At 43.2% G+C, this 17,502-nt stretch overlaps 1 protein-coding gene across 3 annotated transcripts; it reads left to right on the forward strand.

Moving 5' to 3' along the window:
• Positions 1–1,302: 1,302 nt before the first annotated feature.
• Positions 1,303–15,941, forward strand: PPP1R2 (protein phosphatase 1 regulatory inhibitor subunit 2). Of its 3 annotated transcripts, XM_071566354.1 has the most exons (7): positions 1,303–1,515; positions 5,947–6,054; positions 6,487–6,567; positions 6,850–6,953; positions 8,141–8,317; positions 11,216–11,266; positions 12,630–15,941. In XM_071566354.1, exons 1-6 carry the CDS (start codon positions 1,364–1,366, stop codon positions 11,218–11,220), a joined length of 627 nt encoding a protein of 208 aa, XP_071422455.1. In that variant the 5' UTR covers positions 1,303–1,363; the 3' UTR covers positions 11,221–11,266; positions 12,630–15,941. The 3 variants fall into 3 exon arrangements, with proteins under 3 accessions (XP_071422455.1, XP_071422454.1, XP_071422453.1); XM_071566353.1 differs by lacking the exon at positions 11,216–11,266; XM_071566352.1 differs by lacking the exons at positions 11,216–11,266; positions 12,630–15,941 and adding an exon at positions 9,556–10,366.
• Positions 15,942–17,502: the final 1,561 nt, after the last annotated feature.

The raw sequence follows: 17,502 nt of genomic DNA on the forward strand, positions 1-17,502 counted from the left end.
AAGTCATTATCCCGTTAAACTTTCCAATCCTAATGCCACAGTTCCTGTGACACAGAATCAAACACTCCACCCTCATCCTCAGGTTGTAAGGATGATGGACACACCAGGATACCAACAGATGCACAGTGGTTCCTAATTGTGTCAGATTCTGAGGGTTATTTCATCAATGCTTCATAAGGTTCCTACCTTCCTCCTCACATGGATAGTGCAGCTGTAGCCCCCATTCCTCGTGCTGCCAGCCCACGGCAAGGTGGCTGTCCTGGGACTGAACCCTGGGGGTGGGAATATGCAGCCCCACTGGAGAGGCAGCCACTGCCTCTGGATCAAGCTGGGAATTGGGATAAGCACGTCCTGCTGAGAAATAGGGATGCTTCACTCAGCAGCAGAACCCCATGATGCTCAACTTGTCTGGACACCACACTGCCCGCTCACTGTGTCACAGAGACCATGGGAGACCCGGGTTGTTCTGGCAAACACACCATACTGGGGTCCCCGGGACACATCTCACAGCTGCGGCCTGTCCTGCCATTTGACCCCAGACGTCCCCAGGGCAACAGCACACGCGTGGGACACCCTGCCTGTGCAAAACCCTGGTGTGTGTGCGGGAGTGCCACCCACACACAAGCTCCATACACTCTCTGGAGCCCCGAGGCGGCAGCACCTCCCAGTGTGCGGCTCTGTGAGTGGGCACCGTTCACGTGCACCCCGTGTGTCCGTCTGTCCTCATCAGGGTCTGTATGTATCTAAGGTGGGGGGCCAAGAAGATGGAGCCTGGCTCTCCTTCACGTGCTCCTGTGTCCACATGTCTGTGTGTCCCCCTGTCCCTGTGTGTGTCCCCGTGTCGGTGTGTCCCCGTATCCATGTGTCCATGTGTCTGTGTGTGTGTGCTCGTTTACGTGTCTCCCCATGGCCATGTGTCCCTGTGTGTGTGTCCCCATGTCCGTGTGTCCCTATGTCCGTGCGTCCCTGTATGTGTCCCTGTGTCCATCTGTCCCCCTGTCGGTGTGTCCCTGTGTCCATCTGTCCCCCTGTCCATCTGTCCCTGTGTGTGTCCCCATGTCCGTGTGTCCCTGTGTCCATCTGTCCCCCTGTCCGTGTGTCCCTGTGTGTGTTCCCCTGTCCGTGTGTCCGTGTGTCCATCTGTCCGTGCGCCCCTGTGTGTGTTCCTCCGTCCACGTGCGAGCGCCGCGCGCAGGGCGCCCCACCGCGGCCGCGAATGCGCAGTGCAGCCGGGGCGCTGCCGGTCCTCCGGTCCGCCAGGGGGCGCGGGGCGGCGGGGCTGGGGCGGGGCCGGCGCGGGGCGGCACCGGCAGGGGCGGTGGCGGCGGCACCGGCGGCGGGAGCGGCTGCGGCGGGAGCGGCCATGGAGGCGCCCTCGGTGCCCTCGGTACCGGCCGCCGCGGGGCGCGGGCCCATCAAGGGCATCCTGAAGAAGAGCGGCAGCAAGGCAACGGCGGCGGGAGCGGCCGTGGGGGCGCGGCGGGCCAGCCCGGCCTGCGACGAGGACGAGCACGGGTGAGGCCCCGGTGGTGGGAGGAGGCGGCGGGTCCCCTCAGGGCCTCCCTCCCTCCCTCCCTCCCTCCCTCCCTCCCTCCCTCCCTCCCTTCCTCCGGCCGTCCCGCTCGTCCCGAGGGGCCCGCGGAGCGGGGTCAGCCGGGGTGTCTCCAGCCGGGGCTGTGGCTGCCCCTCCCCGGGGGAGGCTGGGCCGGCCGGGCCCTCCGTGCCGGTAGGTCGGCTGTGCCGGGGGTGCCGGCGGGCAGAGGGAGCACCTGCCGTGGCTGCAGTGCCCTGCGAGCGGGGGCTGCCGGGCTGTGCTCCGGGGCGGGGGCCGTGGCTCCTGGCAGGGAGTGGCTGTTCCCGTCGGGGTGGCAGCTGACAAAGGGCTTTGCGGATGCTGCGAGGATAGTTCACAGTTCGGGAAATAACTCTTTTCCATGTGAGATTTGTTCTCAGCCTTCTGAAAGGCAGCTCATGTAACCAGAAGCGTGTCCCTGGGGAGGGGACCTCTCCTGGGCTGAAATATGAGCGACATGTATTCTCGGTTGTGTGAGATTCATCTGTAAAGATTTCACGCTTGAGAATATGCACAAGCCGTGTGGTTTGTGAGCGGAGTGACATGAAAATCTTGGTTTACTTGTAGCATCCTGAGTTAGTCCAAATGTGCAAGAAGTGGTCTTTAGCCAGCCAGCACCTGTCCTTGACCAGTAAGAATTCCTGCACTTTTCCTGGTACACCCAGCACATGCCTCTTAACGTTCCTCTGGGATTCCATCACATTATCATGAGCAAGGTTTGACCTGAACTCTGTTTGTAAAATTGCTCTTGACAGTTTTCTTTATTTGGGACCTAACTCAGTATTTCAAGGAGAGAAATAATGGTAAAATAACATGGACATGGCAGGGTTTTTTTTTGTATTATGGTTATATTCCTTTCGTCTATGCCTAGTTAAGTCATGCCTATAGTCTAAAGTCAGCAAGGTGAGAATGAGTTTTTGGTTTGCTGTGTTGCTTGTGTTAGCTGCTTCTGCTTTCCACAGAAAAATTGTAGCTGAAGGAATGAGATGATGTTTTTGAAGGAGGTGAGTGTAAGTAGCATTATATTACACAAATATTTTTTTTCCTTTCCTCTTCTTTAGTTTTATGTAGCACAAGGAGTTCAGTACCACACAAGACATAAAGTACAGCTGGCTGTTGTAGCCTCTGTTTAATTTTCTACAGTTTCTTTTGTTTCACCTTCAAGAATGAGCAGGAATTGGAGTATGAACTGATGAGTGTATGGTATATTGGTTATTGCACACAGTAATTTCTTGGGAAGCAGTTAGTGGGCAGGAGTCCAGCTCCTATTTCCTGTTTGCCAATTTTCGTCAATAAAGTCAATTAGATTAATTCTGAAATTGCCTTGCAAGTTAAAGGATATTGACTAAACCTGGCAGGCTGCATTAGAAGATTTCCAGGAAAGATCAGTGCAGTGTATTTAAAGCAGGCTTGTGTACAGTTATTATTTTTGATTGGCAATGCATCATCATATGGTGTTATTTCTGACTTCAGCAAAATAATTGTTTTTAAAGAATGATAAGTAGTACAGCTGTGATTTTCCTCTGATATTAGAAATTACTTAATATATTCAGATATCTTCTTTCTTCATGTACCTCTGTCAGCAGCCTCTCTGCTTGTTTCTAATATCGAAATTCAGGTCTGAATATCTTTTAAAAATAACTGCAGTTGAAAGAGCTCATTGTGTCAGCTGTCATCTTCTAAAGCTCCATGTTCAGTAGAGCTCTCCTGTGCTTGCATCGTTCTTGACCTTGCGCTGCTGTCAGTGATGGTAACATTCTTTGGAAAACTTCTTAATGAAAATATGGTGCAAGAGGGAAGCTTGAGAATTTGGGACACACCTGGAACTGCATCCTAAGTGCTGAGATCATGGTTTAATGGTGGATATGTTCTTGGCATTCCTGGTGTACAGTGTTTTTTGCCTTCAGACCCGTGTAAAAGCTTGTGAGTGATGGGATCTGATACTTTCTGCAGTAACAATGTGAGTGTGTGTGTTCAAGCACCTGTGCTGGAGGGGACAGGCCTGCTGGGGTAGGAGTGAGGTATGAGAGGTGTTCCTTGAGTCATATTCATGCTGAAACTTCTTTCCTGTTTAGGTGTAGTGTCAAATGAAATGATAATGTATTTTTAAAGATGTGAGAAATACAAATGAGTGCTTCTGGGGTTTTGAAAATCTGGTTTTCCTATGGAAGATTAGATTTCCTGTTTTTGTACCTGGAGGGGTGTCAGGAAGCATTTCCTTGCCACGGTCCTGAGCTCTGTCATCAGTGTTGGCTGTGCAGACATACCTAAACATGCAAAACTGGAGACAGACAAGGGAGGTGTGGGGTTTTAGGGCACTTAGTCACTTCCCTGTGTTGGCTTTTTACATGCAGGGGTGAAATGACATGTTTGCCTCTTTGCCACTAATGATTTTTTTTCCTAGCTGAATTTTAAATTGTGCTTTGGGAGGTGTTCCAGAGCCAAATGTTTTAATGTTGGAACCTGAGTTTAAAGAAATGAATGTGAAAAAGTAAACCACTAAAAACTTCTTCAGTCTTTCATTTGTGAGTCACTGCCTTGCTGGTTTCAGACGCAGTGTCTGTAAAGGGATTGTTCCAAGATTGCCAGTACTGTTGTTGGGCACTGAGTTGTGAGCCCAGGCAATAAACCTTGATGTGCTCTGGGCAAGTGAACACAAAGCCCGTGCTGGGAGTTTCTCCCCTCTGTCACGTTTCTTCCTCAGTTCAGTCTGTTTACAGGGTCCGTGTCCTTTATCCAGCTGCTGTGGCTCATAAAAATGCTTGTGCAACTGAGTGATCATCTTATGGTAGTCATAGATGAACTTTAGGCCGATGTTTAACTGATGATTTTTTGACTCCTAAATAAAGAGGTTTGACTGACTGGCATTCCTAGACCAGAGTCCTGCTTTGTCATCACGAAGCTCATGACTCTGCCCTGCCAGAGCCGCGATGGACTCACGTGTTGTCCGCTTAGGCTGCACAAAATGATTAAATGGACCTGAAACCTCAAACAGGAGAGCTTGGCATTGGTTACTGTGTGCTAAGGGGATTAAGATCCCTCAATTTGTATTCATTTCTGGAGTGTAAGTCTCTGGCATGTGGGATTCAGTGTCAACCCCCACATGTTTTTTTTTCTCTTCTGTTTTTTTCCTCCCACATTGCATTATGCAGTGCTCTCGTAAATGTAACATTTTAGTTTGTGCTTGGAATTTTGCTTTGTGGGTTTTGTTTTACAGAGAGCATTGTGCCCAAGAGTAGTTGTGTTACTGAGATTGAATATAGTTTTCAAATTTATTGCTGGAACGGTCTGTGTTTAAATAAGAGTAGTTAAGTGGAAGTCTTCCAGCCAGCTGCCCACCCCCCAAAAAAAAAACTCCAGCCACCCCAAACCAAACAAAAACTCCTACAAAACCCACAAAGTCCTGTAATGTTTGCTTCCTTAAATAATAATTTGCAACAGGAATATGTTAATTCATAAAGGAATATTAAATGGTGAAATTATTTTACTCTTCTAAAGTGAGATTTTTGGCTTAATCTAAGGGAAAGACCACCTTATATGAACTTAGCAATAACTTTTTTAGCAAAAATGTGGAACATGGTGGTTTCTGTTGATTAAACATTTTTTTTGTGGCTTTTAGATTAGTGAAGGGATGGCTCTTCCTCTGGCCATGAGGCAGTTGCTTTCCTTGTGGCTTATGTATTTTGTCAGTGGGAAGTCAGTGTGGGTGAGCTTTTTCTTCTCCAAATAGTCATAAAATGGTACATTTTCTGGTTCACTGATGAAATTCTAAGTAATGTAACCTCACCGATGTCTGTGCTAAATGTGAAACTCCCTCAGCTTAATTACAGTAGTGAATCAGTTTGCTTTTGATTCCAATTTAGAGTGACAAAAGCAGTATTAATAACCAGCTCGTTCTGTGCCACTTACTTTACTGCAGGAGGAGATTTGCTGGTTGGTGTCATTTATATAACAGGTTTGCTGATAATTGTAGCAGCTCTCTGAGCAGAGCTGAGCTGGAAGGTGTTGGGGGTTGTAGTAAGAGGAAGAATGCTCTTGTTACAAGTTGCTGTAAAATCGAGCAGTTCATAAGGCAGTGATTGAACAAAACCAGCAGCTCCAGATTATCTAAGAATAATTTGTACATCACTGAGTTTATTTGGTCATTGTGACTTGTTGGGGAAATTAAGTTGCAGTAATAATTTGTCATGACATAAATATGTACAGAACAGTGTATAATTGTCATACTTTGAACATGTCTGTGTGTCATAACAATATTCTTTGCACTTAGGATGTAGCAGAGACGAAAAGATATTTAAACATTCCTTCTGTGGTCAAACAGAACTAATAATTTTTAGAATATTGGAAAATTTAACTTTGTTTTCTCATTTCAGTAAAAAATCACAGAAGTGGGATGAAATGAACATCATAGCTACGTACCACCCCCCAGGCAAAGATTATGGCTTGATGAAAATAGATGAGCCAAGTACTCCTTATCACAGGTACACTTGCTAAACTGCTGTCCTGAATGCAGCCAGGTGACATTGGAGTTTTACAGCAAAATTTACTCTGTGGGTGATGTCATATTTATTAAGGCTGATTGTCTGGGACTGTGCAGGCCTACTGGATGTGTGCAAAGTATTCAAATTTACAAAGCTGCTAAATAAGGGTTAGAGCTACTGAGGAGAACGATCTAAAAGGACAAAGACAATTTTAGAAGGTTTATGTATAGCAGGATTTAGGCTATGAATGGAGTAACTCAGTCTGACTGGTATTGATTTATTTTTTTCAGTACTAGAATGTGATGTTGTCATATCAATTTTTAAAGTATTAAAGGAGTCTTTTAATTGAATGTTAGAAGTTTTTGACTGTTTTCTCAGGAAACTTTAAGCAGCAGATTACTAATAAAGGCTACTTTTTGTTTGCCCTCCAAGCATGGTAGGAGAAGATGATGAGGATCCTGTGAGTGATTCAGAAGCAAATGAGCCTTTAAGAGCAGATGTGCTAAGTAAAAAGTAAGTATTGTCATAAAAAATTGGCTAAATGTTCCAATAATCTGATATTTCCTGGGGTAGATTTTCTTTATGAAAAGCTGTTGCTGGCTTCTATAGAAGGTTCATTTTTGTATTGTCAAATTAAGTGGTTTTCAGTGATGCTGTCACTAGTAATATTTCAGGTTGTTACTACATGTAAATGTGGCAACACAAAGCAGTTGGTGTGAGTGTTCTGAAATGTCATGTATTTTAAATAGTGAAAAACTTGCCCTTTCAGCATTTTGTGTTGCATGATTTATGTAGACTGGCAGCTGCAGCTGAAGGTCAAGGACCCAAGGTTATAGCAAGGCAAGAGGAAAGCAGTGAGGAGGAGGAAGAGGATGAAGAATTAACACCTGAAGAACGAGGTAGGCATAAGTTGTGTCCTTTCATCTGTTTTGAATTTTTTCCTCCAAGTTTCAGATTTTCAGTAAGAAATGTTTGGGAAGGAAAAGAACTATCAGGAAAATGTTGTGATTTGAAAATGAAAATAAACAATCTTTGAACAAACGTGCTGTTTATTTCAAGTCAGGACTGTTTGGTTTAGGGTCTGTATATAAACAGCAGTTTGCTGTTGCTGGATGCCTCCTTGTATACAAGCTTCAGGTGTGGGAATTCCTGCTAAAAACCCAGGAGTTTGGGGTGAGGGAGTAATTCCTAATCTGAACATATTTCAGGTAGGCTTAATTTGATGAGTACCACTGCAATTAAGATGCTACTAATTACTTGCAAACATACAGATGCTGTTGTTTTCAAAGCAACTGGTAGGTGGATCCAGTGGGAAATCAACAGTTATTCCAAAGCAAATAGCACTTTTAAGAGAGATGTTGTTCGTGTTAACTTGGACTGGAGTGTTTAGAGGGAACAGTCAAACAACTTCTGAGGCTTCAGGCTGGCTTTATCTGACTGGTCCTTCTCAAATTTCCTGGTCCCAACTTCAAGTGTGTAACCCTGCTATTTTGAGGTAAGGAAAAGATCTACACAGTGCTTGGGCTGCCAATAAACAAAGTTTATTTTAATTATAATGCACTATTGCTAGACCTGCTAATGTTTAATATGTAGAGCAGAGTTAGGCTTCAGGCCACGGGGAAAGTGGAAAATATTTTCTTCTTCATGTGGTAAATATATCTCTCATAACTGACCTTTGGTAGCTCGCCAGGAGTCAAGTCACATCTGCACAAGTCCGTCTGTCCCACCAGTATGTCTCTGTCCTTAAGTTTACTTAGAAACAAGGCCTGTGGAACTTTGGAATTTTGTGTGTCTCTACCAGATGCTGCTCAGACTTGCACTTAGTTGCAAACAGCTTATTCTGAAAGTGCTTAAGCCATTCCAGTCCATCAATTACTATCCTTTTTGTGAGTCAGATTTATTTAAAAAAACCACTCCCCTGCTTGAAGAAAATAATTTTAATTCAGTGATTGCTTGATTATGTAATCAAGGGTTTTTCAAGGTAGGAATAAACTTGATCTAGGAAGCAGAGAGTGCCTCTGAAGAAGAAATAGGTTGATTTTTTTTAAAAGGGAAGAAATAAGTATTTGCATTTGTTTGTCCACAGAGAAAAAGAAACAGTTTGAAATGAAGAGAAAAATGCACTACAACGAAGGAAGAAACATCAAACTGGCAAGACAACTCATTGCAAAAGAACTGCATGGTGAGGAAGAGGATGATGAGGATGAAGAGATGCATGATGCAGCAGATGTGGAAACAATGAGTACAGATGCTACTGTACATGGTGAGCTACTGATTAATTAAAAAGCACTTGTAAGTACTGGCGTCCCTTTCAGCTGTTGGGAAATGAATACACTGAATGCGAGAATGACTAGAAAGAGTACAGAGTGTACATGACTTTGAGCAAAGCTGCACACTGTCTTGATAGGTATATTTGTAGCAGGGAACACAAACCACCAGTGTTGATAAATAGCATGTAGGCTTTTGTTTGTTTTGAAAAAAACAGAAAAGCAAGCATTTCTGCTTCTTACTATTTCCCCAACATAAGTAACTTGTGAGCAGTGAAGTTGTCAGTAACCATTTTAAGGGAAAAGCTGTCTTGGACCCAGCACTAAAATCTGTGGCCACGCGGAAGAACTGGCTTTTTGCTGCGGGTCCGTTCCCATTCTGCTCTCAATCCATCCTATAGCCAGCAATGGGAAACTGCCATGAATGTTCCTTCTCTGTTAAGAGAACTGTATCTTAACTTCCTCAGGAAGAACACTGTAATGTAAAACTGCTGTTGGGCCTTCAGTACAGGCTTGTCCCTGAGCAGCAATGTTTATTTCTATAGTATGGGATAAGACTCTCATCTTTGCTTTTAGTGCAGCTACTGGAGAAAGTCTGGGACTTTTAGGTTGGAGCTGTTTCTGGAACTTGCTTAAGCGCTGTCTCTTCATTGGAAACTCATGAAACTGTAAAGGCTGACATATCTTTCATCTTTAAGCTTCTCTTTGGGTGTAAAGGGTAAAGTGTATAACAAAAGTCTTAGATTTCTGTGGTGGTATTCTAATGAATAATTAGAGTTCACTCCCCACCTCTTTGTGTAACAGCACTTTGAACAAGTTTTTGACATTAAAACAACAGACATCTGTTGTTCACGAGACTGGTGGCAGTTAAGTCTGTAAATCTCATTCATCTGTAGATGGCAGAGCTTGGGGATATTAGCATGGTCTGCAGACTTGGGAAGATGCTGCATGGGTTAACTTGGTTCACATTCACTTTTCACAGCCATGTGAACTAGGAACTCTTCTAAAATTAATTTAAATTCCACGCAATAAAAAGGTGATTTGCAAAGTAACATGTTTAAGTTCTGTGGATTGCACATTTTAGTCCCATCATTTGTCACAAGGGGACTAATGCCTTCACAATTGCTCCAAAAGGGTCATTTGGTATGTGTCTGAGACCCATTACTGGACTGACTTAATCCAGTAACTTAAAATATGCCTTATAATGGCTAATTACTAGAACTTCACTCTCCAGGGGAAAGGAAGGCTCCCATAGCCAACCGTATGACCTTTCTCCATGGCTTGAAGCTGCCCTCTCTCTGCACTCTGATGTAAAACAGAGGCAACTCCGCTCCCCAGCTGCATTCGCCAGTGGAAAGAAGGCAGACCTTTGCAGCATTTTTCCATCTCTATTGTTGAAGTCCATTCCACCTTCCTCATAACCAGCTTCAGACCCACAACTGGTAATTATCAATTTTAGACTGCTCATGGCTTATAGTTGCAAACTGTCTGCCAGATTATCAACCCATTAACTGGTTCACCTCCACACCACAGCGTATAGAAATGCTTTTCATTAACCTGATGTAGTTCTCAGTTCTTCACTTTTCTATCATCTGCTCAGACCTTGATGTTTCATTATCTCCTAACTCTATATGAACTATCACAGCTTTTGGTCTCTATCCTTGATCAGTTCTTCTGAGGCTCAGTACTGGTCTCACTTTTGAGCAGCTGGTGAACTGAATGTCCTCAGACTGATCACGTGTGACTCTTTGTGGCAGGGCTGGTCAAAGTGTGATGGGATAGGGACACAACTGTTAATAAACCTCTCTGTCTTCTGCCACTGCCCACATTCTAAGAAATTCCTACACTGAGATGATAAATGTTCAACAAAATAGCTGTGTTAATGTCAAAGTTTTACTGGAATAATTTTTTTGAGATTACATTATTTCTCACTCTCATCTGTATTCTGAGACCACAGAAGAATTTTATTATTCATAAATGTTAATTAGAGCTGTGGAACAGTTTTCAAATAGATGGTTTAACATTGGCACTTGGGTTCTTTGCTCATCTGTGCTTTTGGTCATGCTGTGCTTTTGGTCACATTAAGCACTTGAGCATTTAAAACAGTATTTCAATTTGATTGTTTACTTTGTGGAAGTAGATCAAAGTGCTATTAGTATTCATGTTCCTGGAATTCCCTTGTTAGCAGTGTAAGCTCAGGAAAGAATATTCACCTGGATAGCTTTCAAAGAGCTCTTTGACTTCAAATTGTATTTTAAATGCTTTTGTATAGAGCAGAAAAGAAGGGGTTGTGTGATGCAGGACTTGATTTTTGCAGTGCCTTATTTTGGCTTCACTCTTAAACTGACTAACAGCCCTAAAACTTGCTTTTAACTGCAAAGGAAACTTCTTGGGTTTTCTGTGTGTTGTATTGTAGCTACACTTTGATAAATTCTTCCATTTGACTTGAGTTCTTGAGAAGTTGTGGAGATTGTGAGGTCATGTAGCTACCACTCACCAGTTTTGCCTGTCAGTCTGTGTGAGTGTCTTTTTATTCCAATGCAGTAACATGACTTCCATAGTACTGATAATTACTGCAGGTAAAGATGTCACATAAGAAGCTTTTTTCTTGTGGTCTGTTGGGACTCAGGGGCTCCAGGCTCCTGTTTTTCAGGCAATTTGAGATCCTGTTCTTACTTGGAAGTTTTTTTGGTCCATGAAGATCCCTTAAAGGTTCTGTGCTTCTCTTATCTGATGTCCCTTTCTGCCCTCTAATCGTGTGTGACTAACAGTACTCTTCTAAACTCTACACTCCACTTTTGAAGAAGGGGCTAAAGACTTAGGGCAGGTTTTTGAGAAGGCTCCTCTCAGACACCACCAGGGTCGCTAATCCAAGTTGCGCTTCTTGGTTACAGACTGAGATTTCTTGCTGATTGAAATGAAGATGGCCAGTCCAGTCAGTGATGGTGAGAACTCTTTGTATGTTTTTGCCTGTCTTCATTGTGACTACCAAGTGTTTTAAAAGGGTGGGTCATTCCTTTCTTGCCTCAGGTAGCTGTGCCTTACCCCATGCATATGGATTCTATCAGCCAAGGGGTTTTGTGGAAAACAAAGTAGAAATTGCAATAGACTGCACATGGCATGGGGGTTGGAACTAGATGACCTTTAAGGTTCCTTCCAACCTAAACCATTCTATGAGTCTATGTTTGCTTGCTTCAGCATTTCAGCTTCTCTGGCTACTCCCTATTTATGACTCCATGAACAACATGAATAGACTTTGCCAGCAAAGTGACCTTTGTTCCTCTCCTTAAAAACTTCCTGTAGAAGTTCTCTTTGAAATCACTGAAGGGAATATTCATGATGTAGGTAAATTTAAGTATGATGATTTCAGTTCAGACCTGTCTTTACTTATGCTACACAAAAGTATCAGCTAGAACGTGTTGTCTATAGCAGTTCAATTGACCAGCAGTAGGATTGTTGTTCTTCCTCTGTGGTTTGTTTATCTGTGCTAACCCTGCTCAGAGAGTGCTCATGGTATGAGCTGTCACTGACTGGGTGTGCCCTTTGGCCTTTGGTAGATGAAGAATATGTTCTGTTTTCTTAACCAGGGTAAGCATCACTCTACAGATGACTTAGGTGAGAAGGCTGGGAGCACACACCAATTGATTCTGTTGGTTATCTGTGCTATTTGCTTGTTAAGCTGCACGTTACCAAATCTTACTCATACACAAATTTAACTGGTCTTTTAAAAAGATTATAATTTTGATGTGGTAGTCTTTGATCTTTGCCTTCTGCCACTTACTTTTGTAGGTGCATATATATATGTAGTGGGCTTTTTCGTATAAAAAGCACTAATGAGAAGGTGTTTTCTCTGATTTATTGCTGTGCTTTGGCTCAAACCCATGAGTTAACAACTTCCTGAAAACACAACAGACTGTGCTCCTTCATGTATAAAGTTGGGGGGTTTTTATTTCAAGTGTCTCATCTGGAATTTAAATTTGACCTGGAAACTACAGTTGCTGCTGTTCAAGGAACCTCATGTGTTGGTTCTTAACTCTGGGGTTAAATCCTTCCAGTTCCAAGGGTGGTGAGCACTCAGCACTTGGCATGCTGAAAAATGGTGTTGGCCATCTCTTCAGAGCATGAGGGTGAAATAACTATTTTAGAAGTTTCTGCACTCTCAAACTAAAAGCTTGTATGTTGCTAAGATGGGTTGGCAAACATTACCTTTGGAGAAGCAAAGATATTTCAGGAGGATATTTGTGTGTGTTTTGAAAACATTCAATGAGTGTGAAGAATTATCTGTTTTTTATAATCTTTCTTACGCAGCACATGTTACTCATGACCAGCTGGGAAGTAGAGCACACAGCGTAGAAGAAATCTGTCCAGAACTGTAACTGCTTGTCAAAGACACACATATAAACATCGCTTCATGTTTTTTGCAATTAAGGCTCTTAAATGTTGAGAAGCATATCAGTTACAATGTTGTATTGCCAAGAATGTTAATTTTAGATTTGTCCATTAGGCAGAAAACACTGTCTAATTGATTTATTCTTGTGCCTAGTATTTCATGAAGAATACTGCTTCATAATCTGTTCAACCAGAATGGCATTCCCTGTATGCATAATGCTGATTATCTTGAGTGATGTACTGTTACTCTTGCTTTGAAACACTCACTATCTTTTGATTTTTCACTGTTTATTTGAGAGTGTTCTAGATGTGCTGTCTCTTACCGAAAGGTTTGGGATTCAGGAGCCAAACGGTACAGCATATATTGGATTGACATGCAAGCTATGTGTCAGATGTGTTAAGCAGTTTAAAAAGGGATTATTTAAGTCCTACAACTGTTTTGTAAAATGTTGACCTGTTAATCTAGATTTCAGTATGTTATTACCTGCACTTTCCCACTCTTTTTAGAACAAGAGCTGTGTTATTTCTTAAGAGCGGTGTTTGGAATCAGTTGTTAGTTTCTGACTAAAGCAGTACTAACATCTGGTGGAGGGAATGTTTTTACACTGGAAATGGCTGATGTGATCTTTGCATTTAACTGTCATCTCTTCCATCGGGGCTGGCTGTTTTGTGGAGCTCTCTTTGGCTTATGAGAAGGTGGGATTTTCTCCAGCTTTTCTCTCAAAACCACATCCACTGTCACTCTTCTGACTCTTGTTTCAAACATTGGGTTCTTTCCAGTTGCATGAACAGTGTTTACGCTACTAGCACCTGAGGAAAAACACCCAGCCACAAGGAAATCCAGATCAGGACTGTGAAGATGTGCTGAGCTTAGGCTCTGCTGTTCTTTATTAAAAATAACTGCTGTTGATCTACTTATTTGGGGTTGGCAACCCCCACACTGAAAACCACTGGTCTCTATCTTCCCATGTCCATTGCAACTTACAGCAACTGCTTTTATAAAATGAAGGCTGTTTGGAAAACTAGAAGGGAAACTGCCTAATTCAAGTACTTGTTTACAGTGCGGTTGTACAGCCCCCATAAAGAGGGATTCTGTACCTCCTAATTACCGTAAGCAACTTCCCACACGGTGAAATGTGACTGGTGAATGTTCCAGTATTCAGAGTAGTTCCTGGGTTTTATTACACAAAGTATCCACTTAAGCTTTAGCTTGGTTATGGAATACCATGAATATCTTAATTTTGATCTGAATTTGATATGTTGCAAAAATCCATATGGATCTATTTTAAAATGTCTTTTTTCTCCACTGTATATGTGAAATTTGAATAAAGGAATGAAAGTTATTTTACAGTTATATGCATTCTCAAGTGTGAGCTTTCCTGAAGTCCCAGAGAGACTGAGTGAATAAGGTGATAGGATTCTGTCCTTTGAAAGATTTATACAGGAATAATTTGTTAGAATGGATGTATTGCCAAAGATACCTGTGAGCTGTGCTAACTGGGTGTCGTAGTGTGCCTTTCCCAACTGTCTCCTCAGTAGCTAACAGGGTAGTCAATTGTGGGTTATTTAATCTAAGGTCCTGAATCAGAGTTTAACAGCATCTTTTCCCAAGCAAGAGTTGACCTCTTGATTCAGGCCAGTGTGGTGATGCTCATTTTTCAACATGGAGAATGCTATTCCTTGTATCAAACATGGCCACTTCTACAGAGTAAGCATTTGGATACTTCTGATTCCTCAAGTCACTTATTATAGCTTTAAATTTGGCTCCCAAGACTAGGATATCAAAGCTCCCAATTTGCACCCTTTTCATACCAGTTTGCAGTGTTCAGTGTTGGCCTGTCTGCCCTGAGCTGTTTCAGACCCAGCAGCTGCTGGCCTGGCTGGGCTCTGCCGTCCTGCTGTGAGTGTGGCAGGGCTTTGCTTTCAGATGAGTATGGACGGGTCAAGGTGTGACCACTGTGTGTGGGTAACAGATCTGTTCTGGGAGGCTGTAGGACAGATGTCTTGGACTTTGTGATAAGTACACCCAGGTACTTTGTACCTGCAGTTAAGGCAGAATCCACCAGCATCTCTTACCCAAGCTCAAGTACTGCCCTCCTAACCCTCTGCTTTCTACGTCCAAGGTCATTTTGGTGCTCAGCCTTGTACCCTAGGAGGCATTTGGCTAAAAACAAACTTACTTTGCTAACTTTCAATAAAGGCCTTTCCTGTAATGGCTTCCAAATCCTGTAAGAAATGAGTATGTAGCATTGAGGGAGGTATAGTACATAAATGCATGAAGAATATATAGTAGATTTTGAGCTGTCATCTCCTTTCTTCTGTGCCACCAAGCTCCTAAGTTCTAGTTTGATGCCATTTGGAAACTTGTTTTAGTCTGGGGTTTTATTAAAGGCTTTGTTCTCTTCATTCTCCTCAGAGCTAGCAAAAATTCTGTTCATGCTGCTTCTTCATATTCCTCACCAGGAGTGCAACCTCATCCATGTCCCTGACACTGCTTTTAACTGAAAGGCTGGTTTACTTGGTTTTCTCCAGGCTTATACCTTCATGCATTTTAAAAGCTAAACCAGGCACATTTTACTTTGCAGGAGCTACAAATATTCTATTGTAGTGTTTTTTTCAAAGGGATGTCTGATTTCCCTCTACTTGGGAAATATCAGTTACAGTTCCCTGCTGAATGGGGACAAGAGAAGAAATGCCTTTTCTCTTTTTACAATGATGGGGACTTAGCTTGTGTGCACATCTTTAGGTGTATATGATAAAGGCTCATTTGTACAGTACAGAGTGATGTAAAGAGGAAACAAAGGGCACACAGCTCTTACTAATGTGGACAGTGAGCTCCACAGCATCGTCATTGTGAAGCTTCTTGCACAGGTTTAAGTCCTCAAGCTCCATCCTGTTTAGAGAAAGTATTTTCAATATGCTTCCAATAGGAAGATCACTGGCAAATAAGAGCCTTAACTCTGTCTATAAAATTTTCTGTTCTTAAAGTTTCTTTCACACAAAGTTGTAAACAGTTCATGGAAACTGCAGATATTTTTTCCACAGCTCACTCTCTCATGTTGAAGTTGTAAATCTTACTAGAACTCTTTGTTTTTGTAATATGCTTTTTTTGTGGTGTTAATTATCATGGCACCTCACAAATGTAATTACTCTGTTTGAAACCAGTGTTAAGTGTCACCATGTAAATAAAACCATTGTTTTCCTTATTGCCTTATGGCAGTAATACTAATATATTGGTTTTACTTCTTGGAGCTCTTCAGAAGAAACCAGCAGCTACTGTAGCATTTGCAGGTATGTTCACAGATAAATTCTTAAACCAATATTGCAATTTCCTCATGACTGCAAGTGAGGAAGTACTCTTTAGTGTAACTTCTGTATAAATCAGTTTGTACACACTTTCAGATTTGTTGACTTGCCTAGACCTGAGAGTAGATCTGGTAATCTGAAACATGAATTTAGGACAGCAGCACCACAGAAAAGTTTGAATTTTTCAAGGTGTTTTTCTTTGTGTGTTGTGGTATTTAAGCACGACTGGTCTGTCTCTTCATGGTCAGCATGGGGTAATCACTCACCAGCACCGACTAATGGAAAATGACTAATGCCAACTACTCCTTAGGAAGTAAAACTATTCCCAGAAAAAGAGCTGGGCTCTTTCGATTGAATACTTCTGCTTGAAAGTGGATTTCACAACATCATGATGCATTTCTCAGTGGGTGTGACTTCTTAACTAAACTGGAGGTGGTTTGGCTAGTTTTGGTGAGGGACAGCTCACAAAAACAGTCATTACATTTGTGTAACTTGACATTTTGGTCTGACATTTCACCAGTCTTAGAAAAAGAAAAAAATCTTGACACCCTACACAACTGATTGAACCCAAAAGTTTTCCTTTGCTTTTGTGAAAAGAGACCTTAACCCAGGGAGGAACAGTAAGGGTACTGCAGGCATTCAGCCTCTTGAAAAGGAAAGAAGTCTTATGTTCCTCTCCATCCTTTCCATGTTGACGGTTTCTCCTTGTGCCACTGAAAGGAAGTCAGGGGAGAAGAACAAAAAAGGAACGAGATGAGAGGTGAAGCTTGGTGCAGGTGCTGGGGCGATGGAGGGTGTGAAGGCTGCAGGGGATAAGGGGCTCGCTGGAAGCAGCAGGTACGGCAGCTCCTCGGACTCCCGGAGGAGCCAAGAGCGCACATCCTGGGTGCATTGTCAGCTTCGCAGCACAGCGTCCCTGTGACTGCAGGGTGGAGCCCATGACCGTGTGACTGCCCCGTCTGTGCCAAGTCCAACCCGAGCTCTAAGTCGTGCTCGTCTGTCGCTGCCGCTCCTTTTCCTGTCAGTTTTACATCTGGGAACAGTAAGCAGTGCCAAACTGGTTACAGATCTTTTCTGTATTCCTTTAGGGGATCAGAACTCTACAGTGTTCTGCAGTCTTTCACTGCAAACTGGGGGGGCTAACACCGTCCTATTCACTCTGTGATATAGCCCTTCAAAAAGAACTCGGGCAGAGGTTCTGTGTGAAACCCAAACACACGCACTTCAAAGTCTTCGACAGGAAAACCTGCGGTTTGCGTTTCTCCTTCAAAGAGACCTTTGAATCTCCCCCGGGTAACGCAACTCTACTACCGTCACGATGTAGAAATGAATGGCACTGGAGAACACCTGGGGCTGGAGCTCCTCAGCAGGGACACTGCGGGCCGCGGGGGCGTGGGGGTCCATGTGTCCCTCTGTGTGCCCCTTTGTGTGTCCGTCTGTGAGCGCTCTCCCCGCAGGCCCGCCCCGCCACCCGCGGCGCCGTGCG

The sequence above is a fragment of the Pithys albifrons genome, chromosome 11, assembly GCF_047495875.1.
Source record: "Pithys albifrons albifrons isolate INPA30051 chromosome 11, PitAlb_v1, whole genome shotgun sequence".
Lineage (NCBI taxonomy): Eukaryota > Metazoa > Chordata > Aves > Passeriformes > Thamnophilidae > Pithys > Pithys albifrons.

Coding starts and splice junctions, on each gene's coding strand:
- PPP1R2 (XM_071566352.1), top strand. CDS start 1,364: ATGGAGGCGCCCTCGGTGCCCTCGGTACCGGCCGCCGCGGGGCGCGGG. Junction 6,055..6,486: donor CCAAGTACTCCTTATCACAG/GTACACTTGCTA, acceptor TTGCCCTCCAAG/CATGGTAGGAGAAGATGATG. Junction 6,954..8,140: donor ATTAACACCTGAAGAACGAG/GTAGGCATAAGT, acceptor GTTTGTCCACAG/AGAAAAAGAAACAGTTTGAA.